Source organism: Thunnus albacares, chromosome 2 (genome assembly GCF_914725855.1).
Source record: "Thunnus albacares chromosome 2, fThuAlb1.1, whole genome shotgun sequence".
NCBI lineage: Eukaryota > Metazoa > Chordata > Actinopteri > Scombriformes > Scombridae > Thunnus > Thunnus albacares.
Genome location: NC_058107.1, coordinates 3,210,190 through 3,234,064, shown reverse-complemented (window position 1 = coordinate 3,234,064; position 23,875 = coordinate 3,210,190). Strand labels below are relative to the sequence as shown.

General features: G+C 39.9%; 1 protein-coding gene across 2 annotated transcripts in view; it reads left to right on the top strand.

Annotated features, from left to right (window-relative positions):
* Positions 1 to 6,108: 6,108 nt before the first annotated feature.
* abca2 (ATP-binding cassette, sub-family A (ABC1), member 2) overlaps positions 6,109 to 23,875 on the top strand; it is a 121,944-nt gene continuing 104,177 nt past the window's right edge. For both annotated transcript variants that reach the window (XM_044363135.1, XM_044363127.1), the window contains exon 1: positions 6,109 to 6,510. In XM_044363135.1, coding sequence (XP_044219070.1) covers positions 6,445 to 6,510 — 66 coding nt within the window. In that variant the 5' untranslated portion in view covers positions 6,109 to 6,444. The remainder of the gene's footprint in view (positions 6,511 to 23,875) is intronic.

Genomic DNA, 23,875 nt, shown 5'->3' with positions numbered 1-23,875 from the left:
GTTTAATAAAAGGCAGCAGCAAACAGAAAAGTCTTCGGCTATAATTTAAAAGAGCTGTTGCAGCAGACCTGCAGTTTTCTGGTAGTTTGTTCCAGATATGTGGAGCATAAAAACTGAACGCTGTTTCTCCAGGTTTAGTTTTTACTCTGGGAACAAAAAGCAGACCTGTCCCAGACAACCTGAGAAGTCTGGATGGTTCATAACGAAGCAGCAAATCAAAAATGTATTTTGGTCAGAAATATATTTCATAAGCCAACAGCAGTATTTTAAAATCAATTTTTTGACAGACAAGAAGCCAGTATAAAGATCTGAGAACTGGAGTGATGTGATCTACTTTCTTGGTCTTAGTGAGGATTCAAGCAGCAGCGTTCTGAATCAGCTGCAGGTGTCTGATCAATTTTTAGGGTGTGAAGACACAGTTACAGTAGTCGAGTCTACTGAAGATAAATGCATGGACAAGTTTTTCCAAATCCTGCTGAGACATAAGTCCTTTAATTCTTGATATATTCTTCACGCTGACTTTGTAATAGTCTTAGTGCGACTGTTGAAATTCAGGTCTGAGTCCATGACTGCACCAAGATTTCTGGCTTGGTTTGTGGTTTTTAACTTTATCGACTGAGGCTGAATGCTGACTTTTAATTGATCTTCCTTGGCTCCTAAAACAATTACTTCAGTTTTATATTTGTTTAAACGAAGAAAATTCTGGCACATCCAATCGTTGATTTGTTCAATGCACTTACTCAGTGCTTTTATTGCACCATAGTCCCCTGGTGATAGGGTTATGTAAATTTGTGTGTCATCTGCATAATTATGGTAACATATTTTGTGGTTTTCCATAATCTGAGCCAGTGGAAGCATGTAGATGTTGAACAGAAGAGGCCCCAGAATGGATCCTTGGGGAACTCCACAAATCATTTTTATCCGCTCAGATGTATAATTACCCATAGACACATAGTAGTCCCTGTCCTTTAAGTAGGATTCAAACCAGTTTAGTACTGTGCCAGAAAATCCCACCCAGTTATCCAGTCTGTCTAGAAATATGTTGTGGTTGACTGTGTCAAACGCAGCACTGATCCAGTAATACTAATACTGAAATTCTGCCACTGTCAGTCTTTAAGGGGATGTCATTGAAGACCTTAACAAGAGCAGTCTCAAAAAATGGGAAGTTTGATGTGGGCCTATAGTTGCTCATTAGCGAAGTGTTCTTTTTAAACGTGGCTTGATGACAGCAGTTTTCAGGGCCTGTGGGAAGACACCTGAGAGAAGAGACATGTTGACAATACGTAGAAGATCTGAGGCCATGCAATTTGAAGCAATTTTGAAAAAGCAGAATATCAAGGCAGCAGGAGGAGGATTTCAGTTGTTGTATAATGTCCTCCAGGATGTTAAAATCACCAACAATAACTACACAGTCAAAGTCAATACAGACAGAAATACTCAGAAAGTTTCTAGGAAATTAGTATAAAATTAAAGCACTTTTGAAATAAAGTGTTGTCAGAGCTTTGACTTTTCTGGATTCAGTGCCTTGAGATGACTTCTGTTGTGATATGGCGCTATATAAATAAAAATTGATTGATTGATACAGATTATAGACAGCAGTTCAGTAAAGTCATATTTAGGTGGCCTGTAGATATTTAGGAACACAGCTGGAGAGGAGGAATTCAGCTGAAGAGCCACATATTCAAAAGAGGCAAAAATTTCCATATCTGCTTGCATTGGAGGGAATCATTAAACTCAACCTCCTTTCTTATGCACTCTCGCTTCACTCATCAAACTGAAGCATTATCAGACCAGTTTTTTGGGACAGGCTGTGGCTGAGGAGGAATGGATGCTAAATTTCGGTTGAGCGCTTCCTGTTTCTTTGCAGTTTCTTTTCCGGGGGAGGGAGGGGGGGCTGTGATGATTGTGTCAAAACTGGCTGAGGACTTAAAGCCAGTGGTGGAGGCGGATGCCAAGGGGGGTTTAGGGGAGAGAAGATAGGAGTAAGCGGGGTGTAAGTTTGGTCCCAGCAGTGACCAGCTCTTTCATCTGGTCAGTGAACTCCAAGAGGGGGGAGGAGGGGGAAACAGTGACCTGGATGGGGTTTGGGGGGGGGGGGGGGAGTGAATCCTCAAAGGTGGAAGTTGATGAGGGAGGTGGAGACTCCTCCTCTCAGCTCTGATGACTGTCATGTTTACAGCAGGGCTGAGGTGGCTCTTTCTCTTTCAAGGTTTCTGCCACCTTGTTATGTCTTCTTCTTGTTTAGATTCCTCTTGTCTCTTGTCCTTGGCAGAGGGAACAGATGGGTGTCGCAGGAAGTAAAATAAATTAGAGATGAACAATTTTACTCCTGACTTGTAACATTTGCAAAATACAGATCCAAAAGCACTCCAGAAATTCAAAGGCTGTAGTTATTGAATGCTTTTTGTGTGAAAACAATGCAAATGTGTCACAGTTTGGTCAATAATTGTTGCTGTTGTGTTGACTGTGGGAAGATGTGGACTCAGTACTGAACCACGCATGTAACCAATCATAAAAAACTATAAATACAATCCAGTATCCACTGTGAGTGACAAGTAGTAGTGTAAAGATCAATCGGGGCCCAACAGAGAATTGTTATTGCTGGCACCCTAACAAGTTCACCCAACCGTGGATATTTCCGACTTATTGATTTGAGTCACATTTTTCATATTCAGGAAGTGATACTATAAAAACTTTGAAGCTTTGAAGTTCAGTGATATGCACATCTCAATCACTTTCAGTTATTGCTGGGGCTTCGCAGACCTCTTTTGTCCCAGGTATTGCCTCTGAGTTTCCATACAGACTGCTACACCTTATCGCTGGAGGTTGATGGAAAAGATGAAAAAAAAGCTGCAGACATTACTCAGGGCTGGAAAAAAGTATTCTTTCTCCGCATGTTTTTGGAGTGAAATATATTTTATAATCTACAGTATATATATACTCTATTTAAAAATGACTAATTTCATCATATCGTCACATGTTTTTGTTTGTCTTTATGCTTCACTGACACACAGATATGGATTAATGTGCATAAAGCACACATATATCTAGAGAGTTAGATGTCTGGGGTCTAATTATGTTTGGGGTCTGATTATGCCCCCATACATAATATACATCACTATCTAGATGAACATTAATTTCTTTGTCTGTTAGTATAAAACATAAGATATCCTGTAATTTGTACCATAGTTACATGTAATGGTAAGAAGAGGAAGAAAAGAAAAGTAAAAAGATGGCTTTGCATATAGCAAGAATGAGGAAGCATAAGGAAGAATGTTTAATTTTCTTCAAGAATTTATAGGTGTACACCAGCAACTTAGTATATTCATATACCAAGAGATATTAAGTGTAGGCCCTCGGCAAAACCGAGCCACTGGCTTCCATTAACCCCCAATCTTCCCCCTCTGTGCACTGTGTACACCTCTTCAGTGCTCCAGATAGAACTGTGAGGTCAGTACAGCCTGTCTGGATTTTTTTTAGGCCATTGCCAATATCTGAATGTGAAAAAAACCCCATATATGTCAATTAGTTTTAATGTTTCTACATTAACAATTGTTTTTGATTGTCTGTGACATTTGGCAGTTGAAAAGTGAGCTTGTCAGTGCTCTCTGGTGGACATCGAGACCTCAGAAACAAAACAAAGCATGAGAAAGAAAACTTTTAGAATCTGAAAATGATGTGACTCATAACATGCTTGTACAGTGAGAGACCCAAAGCTTGGCTGAGAAACCTCAAAACATTAAGCAATTTGTAACTGTTATACTTTTTAAAAATAATTTACAGACTTGAATATCCATGTGGACATAGTGTTTATTCATACACATTTCCTTTATCTGTGACATAGTGTTAACTAATACCGTACATTTTTTTTTTTATTATTGTTGTGTGTGACGGTGTATATTTATTGAACATGGGTGTACTGAGGAAGCAGGATGTGGCTGTGAAGTGTTTGTTAAAGTGTGACGCTTGCACTCAGTTCACATGTCTGATTTTGTGACTCAAGTGCTGTCAATATGTGTTGGTCTTATTTTTTATCTTGTGGCCACTATAATAAAGTCTTTTTAACTTTTGCGCCTTGATAAGGCAGCTGTGCCTTGATTGGTCTGGGAATTCATTCACCTTTTTTGTGGACATTTATTACCTTATTTTTGGCATTTCTGTACTGACATTTATTGTTGCTTAAATAATATGTAGTATAAAAATAATACTAAAATGTTGTCTCAGAAATAATCAGCATCTTTGTTCTTCTCATTCTTCTGGCTGGTTGTCCTTGGCTATACGCTATTACAGTAAGATCTAGTAAGTAAAAAGAAGGCAACACCACACAGAAAGGACTGATGATATGCTTCATGTACACTTAATGGCCAAAAGTATATGGACACTGGAAAATCACACTCATATCTCTTTATGAAACATGTCATCAAACCATGGGTATGTATCTGCTGCTATAACAGCCTTCAGTCCTCTGGTTTCGGGCTTCCCAGCAGATGTGGGGACCTGGATGCAGGGATTTGCTCCCATTCAGACACACAAGCATTAGTGAGGTCCAGCACTGATGTTGGGTGATGAGGTCTGGCTCACGGTCAATGTTCCAGTTCATCACAAAGGTGCTGGATGAGGTTGAAGTCAAGTTCTTCTGCACCAAAGTGGGAAAACTTGTCTTTATGGAGCTGGTTTCATGCACGGGGACACTGTCATGTTGACACAGGAAACAGACAAACACAATATTGGAGGAAACATGGCTCCTCTCCCTTTTCACCAGGGCCCTGTTTCCCAACATTTCACTCCAATGTTACATTCGATTTAAATCTATCAGTCATTGTTATGTTCTTTGGAAGGGCTTCAGTGAAAATGTGTGTTTTTTTGTTTTTTTTGTTGAGGTTGTGTTTGAGGCAGATCGTGTGCTGATTGCTGACACCTGAGTGAAAACAGGTGTGCATCATTAGGTCCTGTAATGCCGCATGCATGTTTTATGTGACAGATGGTGGAGTCACAGGAGTGAGGGTTAAAAATAGCGTGCATTGACAATATAACACCATTTCCCAGTCATAAAACTTGTTCATGTGATGTTGACATGAAGGCTATTTTATAAGTTGCAATCTTGTAATTCTGACAACAGATCTATTTCACTGCAAACATTTCAATGTCAAAGTTTAAACAATAAAGCTATGAGAGAGCATGCACACTGTGACTGACTCAACCTGTGCTTCTCCTGCTTTGACCAGTCAAAATATCTGCTGTGAAAATGTCTTATTTTCATACGATATGAACAAGCATGACTTGCATTTGTACCGCAAACTGAAATTTGACAATATGTGATAAGTTGCACAAGAATTTTGAGAATGAACATGCTTTTCTAAAGATTCAACTTTCGGTTGACAACGCCATAATACTGAGATCAATTTAACGTTTCTGTTTGTTGACGTTACCCAATAAGTTACACAGAAAGGACTGATGATATGCATGTTGATGAGAGTTATTCAGCTCCATTATCCATTCTCGTCAACAAGACCAAGTCATCAAATCACTGGGTCAACTGAAGTTTAAGATCTGCAAGAAGAAGCCAACAATAGTCAGAGAAGATAGCAGTACAGAGGTTGGATTGTCTTCCATCCTGTAAGAAGCACTTCAGTTATGTCTAAACAGCTGCAGTGGACAGAAAGGAAGAACAAATGAAGGCACTTGTGTTATGAATAATTAAGGCAATAAGAGGGTATGTTGCACACATCAGCATCTTCGCCAAATTGTCATGCATCTGTATATTTTCTGTAAACAAATAAGACTTACACTGACAAGGCTGTAGCTTCAAATCAAGACACTATAGGTCATGGCCTTGGCCATTCAAGTATGGGACTTTTAGCAAACTGAGGCTTATATTCTACAAGTATTTTATAGACTAATCCCTGTATTTTTTCTTTAGAGGAATGAAAAATGAAAAATGAGCACAATAAATAACAACAACGATAATAATAATAATAATTAAAAAATAACTTATAAAAGGCATAATAATAATAAAAACATTGTCGTTGTTATTCACATTTATTTGGGCAGAGACCTTTTCGGTGTAACAACATAACAACTGTTGACAGTCAGAGGTTTTTTTTTCACAGGTTTGACCGGAAGTGTGTTGTTATTCCTGTGGTTAACTTGACGGTAGCTGTTAGTGCTGCTTTCCTGCTCCAACTCCAAGCGTTACATTATAACGCTGCGCGGTGCTTCACCGACAGACCACACAGACACAGTCCCGTCTCTCCTTCTACCGCAAGCCTTCTTTATTAAACCGCACTGAGTAAAAAAGCGTCATTTTTAGCATCGGAACAGGCTCGGACGAGACGCCTGGCAATGGGATAGAAATCCCCCGGTTATTTAAATCCAGCCACAGGCCACCGCCGGTATGCTAATTTGGTAAATTTAGGACACACTGAAGCTGAAGTGGGAGGCAAAATGGGATTCCTGCACCAGCTGCATCTCCTGCTGTGGAAGAACATCTCTCTGAAGAGGAGGGGGCCGGTAAGCCGATACATTGCTTTATGAAATGATGTAAAAAAAAAAAAAAAAAAAAAAAAAATTAAAAAAAAAAGAAAGAAAAGAAAAGAAAGAAAGACAAGAGCAGAGCAGAGCAGAGCAGAGCAGGCGTGTTTGGTTGTTGGTGTGTTTGGGAAGCAGACGGGCGTCGGTTCAGCCTGCTCCGCTGCTGCATTGCCCGCAGCCTGCCGTTCCTCGAGTTCTTCTAGCAGCACCTGTCTCTGACTGTACACGTTACCAGCAGACATTACAATAACACCGCAGTGAGCAGCGTTTCCTGCCAGGCTGCTGCCGGAGAGCAGGAGCTTGCTCTAGGTGTGTGCCCGTACTGTCAAACAGGTTGTTGTTTGTGGATTATAACAACAGTTGAACTCCATTGTGTAATCTCTAGCCTCAATTCTGAAGTCAGTATAAAGCCTCTGTGTATTAGCTCAGGATATGCTATGATGTAATGAAGTTTTTATTCGATCACATCCATAAAATGCAAAAATGCGATAGGACAGACTGATTTCAGATAACATTACATCAAAATACATGACCTGATTCACCTCGAATACATGTGTAACAAGATATCAATGTCAAACTCCACCCTAAGCATCACCTGAAGAGAAGAATATGAATATGATAAGGTATAATATTATACAGACTTTCTGTTGCTGCCACTTCAGTTATTACTGTAGAATGTTGACAGCATGTCAAAAGGCCTTATAATGAAATTAAAGGGGTGCTGCAGTGATGAAGTATTTCACATGCAGAAAGTCAGGGGGAGAGACAGATGAAAGAAGAACGGTATAAACGGAAACAGTAGAGGCTGGGATATGCTGACTTTTTGTCCCTGTAAGATCCAAAATCACTGGAGACTATATTTCCCATAATGCAACTCAATAGCATCTTCTTATTAGACTCTCCCTGTGTATTAAATGGCTCATCTTCTGGATTCCACATGTCCAGTTTGACAAAAAAAGGATATTGCTTAGTTATTATATAACCCATGTTTTGAACTTCTGTCACATGACAACAGGTCAACAGGTGATAACAGTGGTGAGGAAGACTATGAGATGAAGGTAGCCCCTTTTTAATGACTGGACCAGAATTTATTGAGGACATGTGCATGACAGGACCTCTAAATAACCGAGGCTATGTTCAAGCTCAAAGAATATTGTTATCACAGCAAAACCAAACATGTAAATGATGATTTTTCTTTGCTCAGATGCAAAGACAGATGCTGTTCCATAAACCCTCTCTGGCAGGATGTCAGGGTAGATGGTTGGCTGTCTGACTTTGACACCTTGTTTTCCTTTAGTTATTGATATGTAATGTTGATATATTACACAAATATGCAAAATGTAGAATTAGGAACATATTGGATCAGTAAATGAATGAATAAATGTAGGTTTCTTTATATTTTGTGTAAAGTCAGATAGTATGGAATACATAGAGAGAAGAGAACAGAATTTATAATAATATTTCAGCAAGTATGGATGACCTTGATCATGAACTCCATTAAACAAATTAACATTCACAACATCCACATTAACAATGAAATAAATGCTGAAATGTTCTAACAGTGAAGAGTGAAGAGTGAAAGAACATAATGGCATTAACCTCAGGTTAGTTACTTAAGGTTTAAACCTTTATTAACCACAGTTAAACTAACAGAGACGGAGCAACAGCTGTTCTATCTGTACTTTAGGAGATATTTCTGCAGTAAATGTTGACAAAGCTGGCAGGAGCCATGGAGATGAAGGCCACACCTCCATAATGTCATAAAAACCACTCCTGGTGATCAGCAGAAAGCATTTTGTTGGTTTTAACTAAAATCTATATGTTGTCATTTCTAAACCTTGGTGATTAACACGTAGACAGAGAGCTGTGTGTCTCCTGCAGAGGCTCAAACAGAAGACAAGCACATAACTACACAATTAGGATGCTACCGCGAGTTAGCTGGCAAACTGTACAAAACATACCACAGTCGCTGTTTTCCATCCAGGAGTATTGTTGCTTCCCCAAAAGTAGAAAAGCCCTCCTTCTTTTCCTAGCCTCAGGAGTATCTTTCGCTGACATTTTTTTTGGAGTACTGGTATTACACCATATTTGGTGACCCACCAGATTAACCGCTAATCGGCTAGTGGGAGCAGCCTTGGCCATGTGTATTTCATCGAATCACAGTGCATTTCATTGGTCATGTGTCCTAAAACGTGCTCATCCGCAGACTCTGATTGGCATCAAATGAAATGAATGTGATGGAGAAAAAAGTACAATATTTCCCTCTCAAATAAAAAATATAAAATGGAAATACTCAGTAAAGTACAAGTTCCTCAAAATTGTACTTAAATATAGACCTTAAATTTACTTAGTTACTTTCAACCACTGGCTTGAGGCTAGCAGCTGCAGGCTACATTAAATCAAACTGCATTGTGGGTAATGTAGGTGCCAGGTTTCGACAAGAAGGAAGAATGTGTGAAATAAAAAAAGTCCCTGGTTCTGCTGCTTCACTTTAATCCTTTCTTTAAACAAACTGTCCATCGTGAGCGATGTTATAAGAGTGCTAAATCCCTGCAACACCATCGCTGAGACTGAAGACTCTGATGGCTTTTTATCTATTGCCTCTGTTTATGTTCAGGTCTGTGGTAAAAGGATCCACTCTCACTCGTACAGTGGTGTGTAGATGTGGTGAACCTGACCTTTGCATGACTCATGTCTCACTGCGACGCGGCACCGTAGTTCCCAGAAGTTGTGTGGAGAGCCCATTGTTTGGTCCAGAAAATGGTGAAAATGGTGAAAATGTTTCTCAAAGCCCAAGATGACGTCTTCGCTTGCCTGTTTTGTCTCCACCAACAGTCCACATCACAAAGATATTCAGTTTACTGTCATAGAGGACCAAAGAAACCAGAAAATATTCACATTTGAGAAGCTGGAATCAAAAGAATTTGGAATTTGTTTTTTAAAAAATGATTATAAATGATTATTGTTTTTTAAAGTGATTATCAAAATAGTTGGTGATTAATTTAATAGTTGCCAACTAATCGATTAATCAATTCCATTAATCGTTCAAGGCCTAAACACATGGCAGTATTGGATTTGTGGCTAACGGTGTACAACAAATAACGATTATTTTTTATTATCAATTAGCCTAATCTGTTGATTGCTTTCTTGATTCATTGATTTGTCTATAAAATGTCAAAAAACAGTGTACAATGCTCAATGTGATTCCCCAAGGCAGTGTCTTAAATTCCTTGTTTTATTGGACAAATCAAAATATAATCCAAAAGATGTGATTGTCATTTGTATTCTTACAAATTTCTGTGGGATGTAGAAAGAGGATTTCTTACTTCTTCTTCTTTTTGTTCGTTCAAGTTTGAGAGTAGTGTGTGAACCAAACACTATTCTTATGTGTTGAACCATGGTGGCTATCAGTCCTCATAAATAAATAACCAGTGCTGTCCTTGCTAATTCAAACAAACTGGAAATCATAAATCATAATAAAACCAAGGCTGGATGATCAATTTATGATCACCGAGCTACAGAAACTGACATTGAGACTGTATAATTGTCTAACTAAGTATATTATATAGTGTATTATAGTTAAGTGAACCTGACCAGGCTCACTTAAGGTGGACTGATCTTTAAGATGGACCAGCTATTTTCATTTTAGTTTCAATCTCAGCCGCTCAACCACTGCCACTCCAAAACAGTCCACCTGGGTGAAACACTGTCATTGGTTCTTATAGTTTTTAGTTAAGTAACTAACCATGGTATTACTCACTGACAAACCCAGTCAAATGTCGATGTCGTAGAAACTGTGGCTTCAGTCAACATGATAGAGAATGAAACAAAGCTAACATATATAGCGGCATAGCGCAACCCCTCTAGGAGTGCTTAGTACAGTATGTGTGTGTGTGTGGTGAGTGTGCAGGAGAGAGAGCGTCCATCCCAAAACCTACACCTGCAGTCTGGAGCACAGAGTGTGCATTGACATTGCTGGCCCAGCCTTACTGTACACATCTGGCCTCATCACTCTAATATGACAGCATTATCTTAAAATGGATATTCAGATGTTCAGATCCTCCAGATGTGAGTTATAATCTAATATGGTGATCTCGACAACCTTGCCATCTGAGCATGCATATTGTGCAGCCTCCCTGCAGGGTCTATTATTAGCCATCAGAAAGTCTGATTCATGTCAGCTGCTTTATTTCACTGATATACTCTACATGGTGTTTTTATAAGCTCTGTCCTCATGCAGCCTGATTTTTATCAGCACTTGATGCCTTTGCTGGTGTCCTGATAGAGGGGCTGGTGTGTGGAGACTTTGTGTGTGTGTGTGTGTTGGAGAGGTATTTTTAGCCTCCACTACCTTCAGACATCAGACTCAGAGGAGATGCACTGGGGAGCCTCTGTAACAATAATAGTAACAGCTGCGTCATTTCTGTCTATAGACACCCTGGTTTGGCCGCACTGAAGCTGTCTGCTGGATTGATCATCAGGACATAAACTGTCCAATCAGCACTTTGCTCAGATAACATCAATCCTACACGTTGGTCCCTACTGACAAACACAAGCTCATGCATTAATTAGAGGAGCATCATGGCCCAGTTGCATTAAGTATGAGAGGATTTTCTCTTAAAAAATATCACTTATACACATTGTACACACTGTAAGTGCATTGCCTGCAGTATCAGTAAGGGATTATGGCTGCTCATACTGCAGCTATTTGCCAACAAAATGCCAAATGAATCATAGAATCAGTTCATTTACTAATTTTCCTCTTCTTTCTGTCGTAAATATAATAAAATATAGTTCCTGGACCACAGAATTCCTGGCCAGCTGACATCCAGTTAAAAAAGAATGGCTTAACAATTTTGAATATTGAAATCAGATTTGAGCTCTCAAATCTCACACATACTCTGTCTGTAAGAGTAAAGAAAGAGTATCGCAGCATCCAGTTACATTATGTCTAATTCAGTTCTAACAACTGAACCAACTACATGGGAGTGCAGGTTTTAAACATCGTCATCTTGTCTGTGAGCTCAACTTTTATTTAGTTAATTAGGGTGACAGGAATATTTGTTTCATCTGTTTTCTCGGTGCTGTAGTTCTCATATTGTAACTTCCTTAATTCTGGTTGTTTGCACAGCTGTCAAGCAAACAATTTGTGGGAAAGCACATGCCTAACGTGATACAAAGAGAAGCACAGTATAAGTAGAGGACAGTGTGGTAGCCTATTCCAGATCCATAATGTCCTTGTCAACTTTAAATCTTTCTTACCCATTTTTGAATATGGTTGCAATAAAGTAGCAGTCTTTGGATCACAGCATTGAAAATACAGAATGACAATAGTGTGTGGCAACTACAGAAACATTACAGTTGTGGAGGACTGGCTGTTGGCACGAGAAAACCTTCAAGAGGCTCAGTTGAAAAGGTCTCCAAAATACAGAGTTACACTTTCAGTGCTCAAACTTAAGGATGTCCTGTTGTCCTGGGGTCAATTCAAGGACAGTAGAGAAAACGTCCAATCAAATTTGGAATATTTATTTACATAAACTGAGCACATATGGGAATGCTAGCATCAAGTACTACTTAGCTATTGAAATGTGGTTGTGATGCCTTGCTAAACTATTTAAAATGCAGCCTGTGAGGTATCATATTATTATTATTATTATTATGTGTAATGATGAGGTGACATCTCCCCGTCCCCGTCTCCTCTCTGTAACGTTGCTTTTCACTCCACCTTTGAGCAAAGCTGTTTGGAACAACTATGAACACATTTGACCGACGTGATGGGACAGCACATTATAAGAACCAGGTCTGAGTGACCAAAAATCATCATAACACAGCTGTCAGCAGGTGCCCTGACTCCACTGAAGCACAACTAGACTGTTTCAGTAATAGTTCTGGCCAATGAGCTGTTGTTGGATGTTTACATTATTCAAAATAAAGGACTGAAATGTATTTTTGATGTTGTTTTCTCAGCTTTACCGATAACATACCGAACCGTAACCCCAAAAATCGTGGTAGGTACATAATGAACCATGAATTTTGTATGTAGTGCAGGGATTTTTTCTGGATACATTATAAAGTGAAACACAGTTATAAGAGAGGTGTGTTTTGAATTTTTAACTCTTTAAAAATCTCATTACAGTGCCATTGCTTTTTTTCCTTTGCTTTTTAACCCATTTGTCTTTATGAAGAAGATAAACAGAGTGCTGCATGCAGTTTATGCAACCACACTGCTCAGCTACAGTCTCCAGTAGCAGCAGCAAGTGGTGTGTCTGACCTAGATCTAGTTTGTCTTTGAATGATAGTCTTACAGTGGGCTGGGCAAAACCCACTGACTGGGTATCTATAGAGACTGGAGCGAGCCAGGGACTCCATTTGAAATGAAGAGAGAAAGAAAAGAAAAGAAAAGAAAGAGAGAGAGAGAGAGAGAGAGAGAGAGAGAGAGAGAGAGAGAGAGCTTTTAGAGATGGGGGGGGGATGAAGGATGGATGAAGCTGCTGACTGATAAGAGAGCGCCCAAATCTGTAGCAGAAGGTTAACTGACAGCTAAATGAATTATAAATGCTATCTGTAAAGTCTAATAAACTAGCAGCTGGTTCACTGAGGGTTGGCACTGAAGCAGTGGTGGTTGGTGACTCAAAAAAGGGGGAGGACCGGAGGAAAACCAACATTGAATCTTACAACAAACTGCATCAAACTGTATCATTGTCCCACCTGATGAAATCGGGGTGGGGGGCAATTTTATATGCCAATAAAACAATTTGGTTGAGTGTATGCACGACATACAAAATATAGTCTAAAAAGCTGACATGTTAACACTAGGGGTGTTAACATGAACACAAACCTCACGGTTTGGATCGTATCACGGATTTGAGTCACGGATCAGATCGTTATTAGGATCAGTGAAAAAAAAGGGGGAGACAAATAAAACTTTGTTTTCTATTAATTTTGTAACACACTTACAGACAGAAACAGCAAGGAACTTTTGCCCATGATCTTAAATGAAAACAACATCTAAGATGTCCAATGTTTAAATAAAATAAAATAAAACATATAAAATATTTAATGCTCGGTTATTGCAATATGAAGCATGAAACCTTCCTCTTTTAAACAGTGAATGAAACCTCTGAGCCTCTGTCCACGCCATCAAAACTTGATGATAACAAATATTCACCGCTAACGTCAGTTAACAGCTAGATGCTAATTAGCTGCTCAGCTGCAGCACATTAAACAGCAGGTAAACATAACTCACATGTCACATCGGACCCGTTAGATGCTGGTTTGATCGTTGCTCTTCAAAATCCCTGTTAGCGACACTGTCTGTCCATGACTTGTACTTACAGCAGTTTGTTTACTTTGTCTTAACTGAGACATTCAATTTTGCAATTAATCCGCAGTTCATATGCTTGCCGAACCGTGGGGGGCGTTCCATACGGATCACGGATCAACTACAATCAGTTACACCACTAGTTAACACTTGTTATTCTAGTTACTTTAAGCTTATTACTCAGTATACGGCTCAGCTTAAAACGAACTAAAGAAACTGTCAGAAGCAAGCAGCCAGACCTCCTGCACTCATTCACTAATCATACAACATCAACAGGTGACTGAACAACCACTCAATTAAAAAGACAGCTCACTGTAACTTCAACAAGCAAACTACCCACAACACATTATATGATCTCTGCTGCATTCTTTTTAAGGAGATGAAAAACACAAAAAAGCCACACAGAGACATTTAACCACCAGAGATGAAATTAGTGACCAAAGAGACAGAGAGAGAGAGAAGCTGCATCTGACTCACGTTATCTGACGTCGTCTTCTTTCTTTCATGGAGATGAAGTATTCATGTCATAACATCCATTTGTAGCTGTTGGTCATCTTGTATGTTAGTTAACAGAACTTTGTGGCTGCTGGTTAACCAGTCTGATATCATTAGCAACAATGACAAACAAGCTAACTCTCCTGGTTGTTTCTCCGGTTGCTTCTCTCTCCAGACTCCTGGGCAGCGTCCTGCTGCTGCTGCGCTGCCCAGTCCAGATAATTTCTCCCGTTAGCTTAACAACAGTCCTTAACAGTCCTTCCATGGATGTATAAAGAGTCCTTCAGGCTGTTACAACAAGCCAGCTGTTGCATTGGCTAAGCAAGGAGCTATCTACTGCTGCTACTCTGCCTTACTGTGGAGAGAACTGAAGATGAATTCTGGAAACTATCATTGGACCAACTCCATGTCAATATTGAATTTTGGTTGTTGATTGGTGAGGAAGGACAGCCTCCCTTGGAGCGTCATTTTACGTGTCATGGCCAATCACAGATTAGCATGAAGAAAAATGAACTACATTAAGTCCAATGCAAGAGATCCCGCCCTGCGGAGGACAGCAGGCACCCGTCCTCCTCTGTCCCCCACTCCACCTCCACCAATTGCCCCCCCCAATACTTCACACACACTGCTCTTTCTCCTCCTGCCCTGCAGGTGTCGCTGTTGAAGCATTTTAAATGGAATATCAGTGATGGATTTTTCCCAAAGAGGAGAGAAACTTTATAAATAATACTGAGATTTGTAATGGTTTATTTCAACCAAATATTCTTTTTTATATTTCGATCTCCCTTTTGCCTCTCAAAAAATCGAGGAGGATCAACCTCCTCTGCCTCTATGGACCAGCCTCCACTGCACTGGAGACAGGAAAGGTTATCTATGAATCCTGTGAAGTAACTGTGCTGCAGCTCTTCCTCTGGAGGGCACTTACATGCAGTTTTCAACCTCTTTTTTGTCATGGTATCATGGTTATGATGCCCCCTGAAGCAAATGTATGATTTGTGATATTTATATATATATGTGTGTATATATATATATATATATATATATATATATGTATAAGGGACAACCTTTCCTCTGCTGCAGAGAATCAAGCACTGCTCTCCCTTCTGTGTGGTCAGGGCCAGTCCAGGGATTTAGTTTTGCAAAACATTGATTTGACCTTCCAGTGTTGTTCTGGATTTATCCTCTTTAAAACTGTCGCTATAAACTGCTTTGTGCCTAAAAGCACCACATAGTTGTTCTAAAATCACTTTCAAGAACATCATTGAATGACCTCCTGCTTAATAATAGCTGCTTTGTCACAGATTTGGGTGGACTATATATTCAAGTATGTTCTAAAATGCTGTATAATCAGTTTGGAAATAACTTTGAATGAGACGTTCATATTTATGTCTTAAAATCCAACTTCCGACTTCACACTTCTATACCATGTAGTCATTTGTTCACCTGTACAAAATCCAGACTTTTGTTTTCAAAACAAGAGCATTATTTTAAAGTGGTTTCATAAAGCTTGTTAGTACTACTGTACTGTATTTTTTTATAACACTTCTGTGCTGTGTTTTGGCAGCAGTTACTTGTTCTAGTTTAAGGGGCGCACAAAGCTGTATATCTTGTAGATGTGATTTAACAGAAGTTATTTACACAAACACACACATACAGAGGCAGCTGCAAGGCTAAATGAAAGCATACAACAGATTAAAGTAGCAGAAGGTATTATGGCCTTGGCTGGAAGAGACTGAGCCACCAGTTCACTGTATTTACATCCCATCTCTTATTAAATAGACATTGTTAACAGTAATGTTGCTCTAGGTATGCAATGCCAATCAGCCCAGACTGATAGATCTCAATACTCAATACACTATTGGATGATGGATTGTCATGAAATTTTCCTGAAGATGATAATAATTGGATATTGGAGGATATTGGAGGATATTGGCTGGAATGTAGGGATGCACTGATCCAACTGTTTTCTCCTGATACTTAAACTGTGGGTATCTGCTAATACAGTGTACTGATCAGATACTAGTGCTCTCTACGCTCTCGAATTAACTAAAAAAAAAGTTTTGACATAATGTCAAAGACCCACAGACGGTTGACAAATTAAAGGAAAAACTGGTCCAGGTCTGAATGCTTGACCCCTACAGTGAGGGGATCTGGTGGCTCTGTTATGCTTTGGGGGGCATTTTGCTGGCATGGTTTGAGTCCACTTGTCCCCTAAGAGGGAAGAGTCACTGCAAATCAATACAAAGTTGTTCTGAGTCATCACCTTTATCCTATGATGAAACATTTCTATCCTGATGGGAGTGGTCTCTTCCAGGATGACAATGCCCCAATTCACAGGGCACGAGGGGTCACTGAATGGTTTGATGAGTATGAAAATGATGTGAATCATATGCTATGACCTTCACAGTCACCAGATCTCAAACCAACTGAACACCTACGGGATATTTTGGACTGATGTGTTGGACAGCGCTCTCCACCACCATCATCAAAACACCAAATGAGGGAATATCTTGTTGAAGAAGGGTGTTCATCCCTCCAGAAGAGTCCAGAGGCTGTAGAATCAATGCCAAGGCTGAGGAACACCAGCCTGTTTGATTGACAGATTCTCTCAGGAAGTATAGTAAAAAAAAAAAAAAAAAAAGTTAAAAAACACATTATAGTAGTTAGCATCCTCAGTGGAGAAGAGAAAAAATGTGGCTACTACTGGATCTGTTTAGCTCAAATAACATAGCACAACATATTTTCATTAAAGTGTAGCCAGGAATCTGATTGACTTAAAATAGCTGCTGCAGCTGGATTAGATGTGAGTTTGATTTAAAGCAGAGCTTTATCTGTTCTAACATGTGTCCTGGACAGATAAATCCTGCTCACAATCACCAAGTAGGCCATCCACGCAGCAAAAAGCACTATTCATTATAGCCTATTTGGAAGAGCACAACTGCTGGTAGAAAGTCCTTTGGTACCCTTGGCTGCTGTGCCAGGAGGCTTTAGCTGTGGCAGACAGGCAGCAGCAGCAGCGGTTGCTCAGACAGCCTATGAATTATTGAGAGCCTGTTCCTTCCTCCTGGGAAATGCACAAGAGACAGAAAGACAGAGACAGATTAAATCTACATGTGAGATGGAGGGGAAGAAGAAATGAGGAATGAGAGGAAAAAAATGGTGATGGCCTCAGCAACAGCTTGTGTTGGGGTGAAATATGGCCTTGGTTTACCTGCCGAACTAAAGAATATAATGTAGAGTGGGCTGGAGGAAGATGAAGGGGAAGAGGGACGTAAAGGTGGAGTTCCGACTCCCAAATGAGACATGTGATAAATCCATTTATTGAAAATAGTGAAACCTGTTCACTGTTTAAACAAGCGGGGTGTGTTTCCAGAGAGTGAAAGGCAACTCCCTGCACTAATTTGGAAGGTCCTGGCTCCAAACGGAAAAGATGGTGCTGACCACAAGCTGAAACTCTTGGCTTCCAATGAAACCAACAGGTGAAGTCACACCTCACTACGATCATCTTTATATACAGTGTATGGTATAGATATGCTAAAGTATTGCTGGGTATTATATATGAAATTGTGTTTTTTCACCATGTGTAAAAAGCTACACTATGACAGTTGAAATATTACCACATGCATGAAAGGATCTCCAGTCAAAAAGGAACAGATGACAGTTGCTACATTAGCCGTCTTGAGTCCATTGACCACCACATATTGATTTTCTTTTTTTTCTTTTTTACTATTTAAAATGGTTAAAATCTTATTTCATAGTAAAGCTGTGTACAGCGCGTTGATTTGCTCAGCCCTCTTGCCCCGCTCTCTGCCCTGCTCTCTTTCTCTCACAAACACATTGACAACAGACCCGTTTGTGAATAGCCCCTCTTCTCCGTGTGCACTCTGAATCAAAACATGATCATGCTCGGGAGGAAGGACTGTTGTGACGCTACAGTTATAAAGTGTCTGCTCCGTGAGTCTGCAGCTGCAGCAGAGTCGCAGCACAGAGTGGCGGAGTGAGACGTCTGTTCTCCCTCCTGCTGTCTGCTGTAACTGTTAGCAAGCAGCTGTCATGTCTCCCCGGGTCTTGGTGCTTGTTTTCAGCAGAAACTCTCCCGCTCTCTGCCTGATCTCAGTGTGTCTCTGTCGGGATGGCAGACAGGATGCTCTGGTTCTGGTTCTAAGCAATGATCGTCCTCTGGCTCGTCCCTGTGTCTGTGTGACTGGTGTTGGCACAGCCTCAGACTCTCTTGACCGCACACTGAGCTATTCCTTAAACGCACGATATGTCATTTCAGCCGCTAGGGGTCTCTCAATCAAAACAATAACAAAAGACGGAGTGTGATGACAGTATGAAGTAGCAAGGGATCATGGGAGTTGTTGTCTTCTTTGTTAAATCATGGATGTGTAAAGAGAACGAGCGCAAATCACTAGTGCGCATGCTCTATTGGCCGCACAATGTGGCTTAAAACTGAATAAAAGTTAATTTATAACGGTTTCTGTGGAACAACCACAACGCCGATGTATTATCTTGTATGTGTGTAAGTTACTCTTTGGTAGACGCCATTGTATTGGATAAACACAGCGCCGCTTTATGCATCTTGTGCGTGTTTACACTTTGGTAGAGGAGGTATGACGCCATTGACAGGCGACCAAATGAAACGGTCCGTTACTTTGATGAAATTACAGATTTCTCTGGGTTTGAACATGTTGGAAACATTTGGGATAATGTAAGTACACAACTCAACAACATATATAACATAGGTCTAGTTGTTTTTAGACATTTTAATGTGGAATAATTACATATTATACCTTTAAAGTAGCTACGCTACTTGTGTAACACATTTTAGTTTAGAAAACATGTTAAAATACTTTTTTTTTTTTTTTTTAATTCCCCGATGCTTAGGCCTGGTTCGGGGGTCAACTTGCACTACACTAGAGGAAACCCTGCAAGTTATCTCTGATGAGTTAGTCTATGTTCTTAACACAACCCTGTCAAAATACAGCTGGGTTGTCAAGGTTAGCTGTACATAGCTGCATGCTATTTGCAGTGAAGCACCTCATATACGGTATTATTGAATAATTAATTTGAGAGAGCTCCCCCCCGGTCAGCTACCGCCATAGATAAAATCTAATTCTGTGGGAAACACTGTAGTATAAACAGAACTGCTATGCGTCTGTGGTGTCCACAGCTGTCCTTGTACGTGTCCACTTTGGAGTATATTCAGGGCTTTATACTACTGCACCTGCTGCAGTTTACAGGACTGTGGTGACTCCAGGTGCTTTCTATGGTATGAAAAGGACAGACTGAAAAAAGACTCTAATGTGTGCTCTCAGTTTGTGATTATTGATAAGGTGGTACCTCTGGTTGTGACGGCTGAAGTCACAGGAGTGTACTGAACAGTGTGTGGATTCTCCTTCGGTCTGTCCCGGCCCTGTAGCTGGAAAGCTAATGCTAGCTGGGCAGCAGTCTGTAAATATCAGGCTGATGTCCAGAAACACAAACAGCTGCAGAGGATGAATTAGTGAAATTAGATTAATTAAAATCAAAGTCGATGTCTGCACTCTGTTTGGTTGAGGCATCTGTTACTAACAATCTATAGCTGTATGAGATGACAAAGACAGCTTTGGAAGTGGTGCAGGCTGTTGTTAAATTGTGATTTTTAGGAGGGGGAGCCCTTGATGAATAAGGCTGGGGGATCAGGTATGGGTGGGGCTCGATGTATGCCACTCATCATCAGTGCCTTACAAATCAAATCTGATAAACCTAACAGCTGTAAGTAGTTCCTCTGTTTCTATAGTGCAGTGCACTGTGGGGGTGCGGTGTCCATCAACATAACACCAAAATAGGCAATTGTTTGTATGCAGGCTTGCATACTTCAAGTATATTGCCAGTATACGTCATATTGTCATTTTTTCTAATGTGGATGTATTGACATTTGAGATGTCAGAACATTGATTTGTATGCAGGTGGAACAGAATACATACAGTTGAGCATTTTGGGTTTTTTTTAAACACTTAATTACAAGATATTACATTCAGCTGCTTGGCATTAGACAAGAAAATAAAAACACATGCTTCAATAGATACTAAACTGGAATGAAGAGTGAAATTGATTACACAATCAATATAACCTGAAATAGAGAAACATCATATTCATAATCTGGGTTTGTGTATGTTTGCCAACTGCTGTATATATGTCATGCTGTGACAGCCACCTGCTCTGTCTCATACCATTGGCTACTAGAAATGACTTTTATCAGTAAACCTTGATCCTGAACCAAAATAGACTGTTGTGTGTGTTACTTGATCCAGTTCATCATTACTCACCCAGTCATCATGCTGATCTTTGTCATGCTGGAGTGGGATGAAGAATATGTTCCACATAGCCTGTATATGCAGGTAGAGATGCAGTTGGAGCCAGGACCTTCCAAATATGTTGCCTTTCAAGCTCTAGAAACACGCCCCGCTACCTCGGACCCAAGATAACGCTTGCTTACTGGGAACGACAAGTAGGTATCATAATCAAGAAACATAAAACTTAGTGAAATATTATGACAATAGTTCAACTCAGTGCAAGTCTTAGAGCCAAGGAGGAGATGTTTGGGAATATTTTGGATTCGGGTCGACGATGCGGGTGTGCCAGCCAACATGGACGAAACTGTGTGCACTATTTGTGCAGACACTGTGCACTTTTATTCATGTCGTACATTGTGTTACACGTTTAAACCAGCCTTTCTGCTCACACTGTAAGGATCAAGTTAGCGGCCACGACGTGTAGCTCACACTGAACGTAAGCTGCACAAGCTGACTGCATCTTCAAGATGAAACCAAAAAGATAGTGTTACTTTGAGCAATTGCGCTATGAACGGAAAGTAAGAAAAAGAAAGAAGACCTCGCCACAGCTGGAGGATGCAGACATTCTGATCTGTCTGTTCTGCAGAGAAGTTCAGTCTCAGTCTTGTATACAGTTTTACCTACAGTATGTAAAATATACTTCAATAATATTAAAACATACTTGTTACAGTTAAAGCAGACCTTTTTACAGCAGCTCTGTAGGAAATCAAACTGTGAAACTACACAAACTTCAGACAGTTGGCCAAAATGTATCACCCGCCAGAAATTCAGCTGATCCTGCAACAGTCGGAGTGTTGATTGATCCGGCGATCAATCAGGCATCTTGATCGCGACCCATCCGACAGAAATTCAGCCCAATTCTAAAATTAGTCAGCAGCCTAGCATTATTGTTCTCTGAGGAAGACCCCTTTCAGACAGCACATGTGCATATGATGTGGGAGTATTCAGTGCCCATTGGGCCCATTCACATGACATAAAACACTAATTTCAGTTTCACCCCTCTGACCATACGCCAGTCCCTCTCTCTTGATTGCCCAAATATGTGTGCTTTCTCTCTCTTTCTTTTGTCCTGTGGTCAAATTATATTTAAACATTATCATTTAATTTGTTTTTAATTTATTTTCATTTAACTTTCTAATCAGGTCAATCCCATCGAGGCAAGCAACAACAATACAACATCATGAAATAATACTAAAAAACAGATGACACTGTATGATGGCTCAGAGAACAGAAGGTTACAAAACAATTGTAAAGTATTAAGAAAGCTAAAATAAGCTAAAAACATAGTTAGTCCATTAGTAAAGGAATTGGAATCATTTACCGTAGAGTTTACAGTAACCTTTGATTTAACTTCTCTCTGTAAACTATTCCAAGTGTCTGGAGCAGAAAGCATGAAAGCTTTCTTTCACATCTCTGGGACAGACAGCAAATACACCTCATCATTCAAGGGAATGACAAAGTGTGTCCACACTTTTGACTGGTACTGTATGTGTTTTGTGATCTTAGATAATGATTGGTTTGTTGAATAAAAATATACCATTGACTCAAACGATGCAAGAGAGATGACAAGCCAACTCTTGACAGTGTCTGTCATACAGTGATGAAAGACAAATCCTAAAGAACTGTGATGAATGGAGTCCAACATGCTGGTGCTTACATGTATATAAGACATGGAGATTCATTTTAGCATCAAGAAAAAAACAGAAAGCTTCCACATTAAAATTTATCTAAAATCTGGTGATTAATTTCCATTCCTGGTAGCAATGCCAGGCCACCAAAGTCAGGTAGCCTCCAACACACATCCAGACCTGATCAGGAAGCGGGAGGGTCAGCTGAATGGGGTATAAGCAATATGAGACCCTGATTCAATACTTCAGCATTTAAGTTAATAATATGTTCCATCTGATAAATGTCAGTGTTGTTAACGGCAGATAAGAAACAAAAAATGAAAGAAGCGGAAAGATGGAATCAGTGTTTGTGTGTCTGATATGTCTTTGTAGTAAATGATAAATAACGATAAAGCATGTCCCTTATTTTCTCCTTTTTCTATAAGCTCAACAGGCCTGACAACAAATACTTTTTTTGCTACAGTAAGCTAACATGAGTCTCTACGGTCTCTCGTGCACTCAACAGCACAGTAGTTAAGTGGTGTAAAACACATTGACAAACTTGATTTTACCTTTATTTATGGAATAGCCAGTAAGACTGAGTAAATGTCCATCCACAAAGTTACCTATGACTCATGGCAGCAGAATGAATATAGATAATGAGTTGTTAACATATTGTGCTAAATTCTGCCTAACTGGCATACTTTTGGTAAATGGTAAATGGGGTAAATATACCCCCGACTCGCACTTCAGTACTTGTTAGTACAGTCATAGTTGGTGCAGTGGAAACCATACAAGATTTGTACATGGTGTAATCAGTCTGTTAATATTGTTTACCACACTGCATGGGTCAAAGTATGATGACACCTGAATTTTCAATTCATGCAGTATGTGATAGAACATGTAAATCTAAAACCATGGGCCCAACCAAAAGTACACAAGGTATGTTGTCAGGAGAGTCTACTTACTTTTGGCAATAGTATAATTCATACCATGATCAAACACCTTTGTGATGATACTTTACCTCAATAAGCAGTCATGTAAATTATTAGCTACTTAAAAATTCCTGATACAATAATGTAACAATGTAATCTCAGCTAAACTGCAAAAAATATTTCACTAGCTAGTTTTATGTACCAGCTGTCTCGCATCTACATGGTTAAATACATCGTCTTTAAAACTGTAGGTGAACCCATGTCGACGCCAGCCTGGATTTCAAGCAGGAACTGCTTAAACTGTCGATGGTAAAGGGTTCTAGAGGGAATAGAATTGATTGCCATTACCACGGGTTTCATAACATGATCAAATTTGAGATGTTTTGCGCAGAGAGCCTGCTGGTGAATTATACAGTGGAGTTTAATGGCGTTACCTCCTTCTTCGCTGACTTTGTTGCAGAACAATGTGGACAATCCACTTCGTTCACCAACCATGGCGGGCGCACCATCAGTAATCATCCACTAACTTTACTCCGTGGTAGTTTCATATCATCAACAGCTGCACAAACAGAAACGAATAAATCCGTTCCTCTTGTTTGGCCTTGAAGGCTTTGGAGGTCAAGCAGCTCCTCTGTTACGTTCATGTCA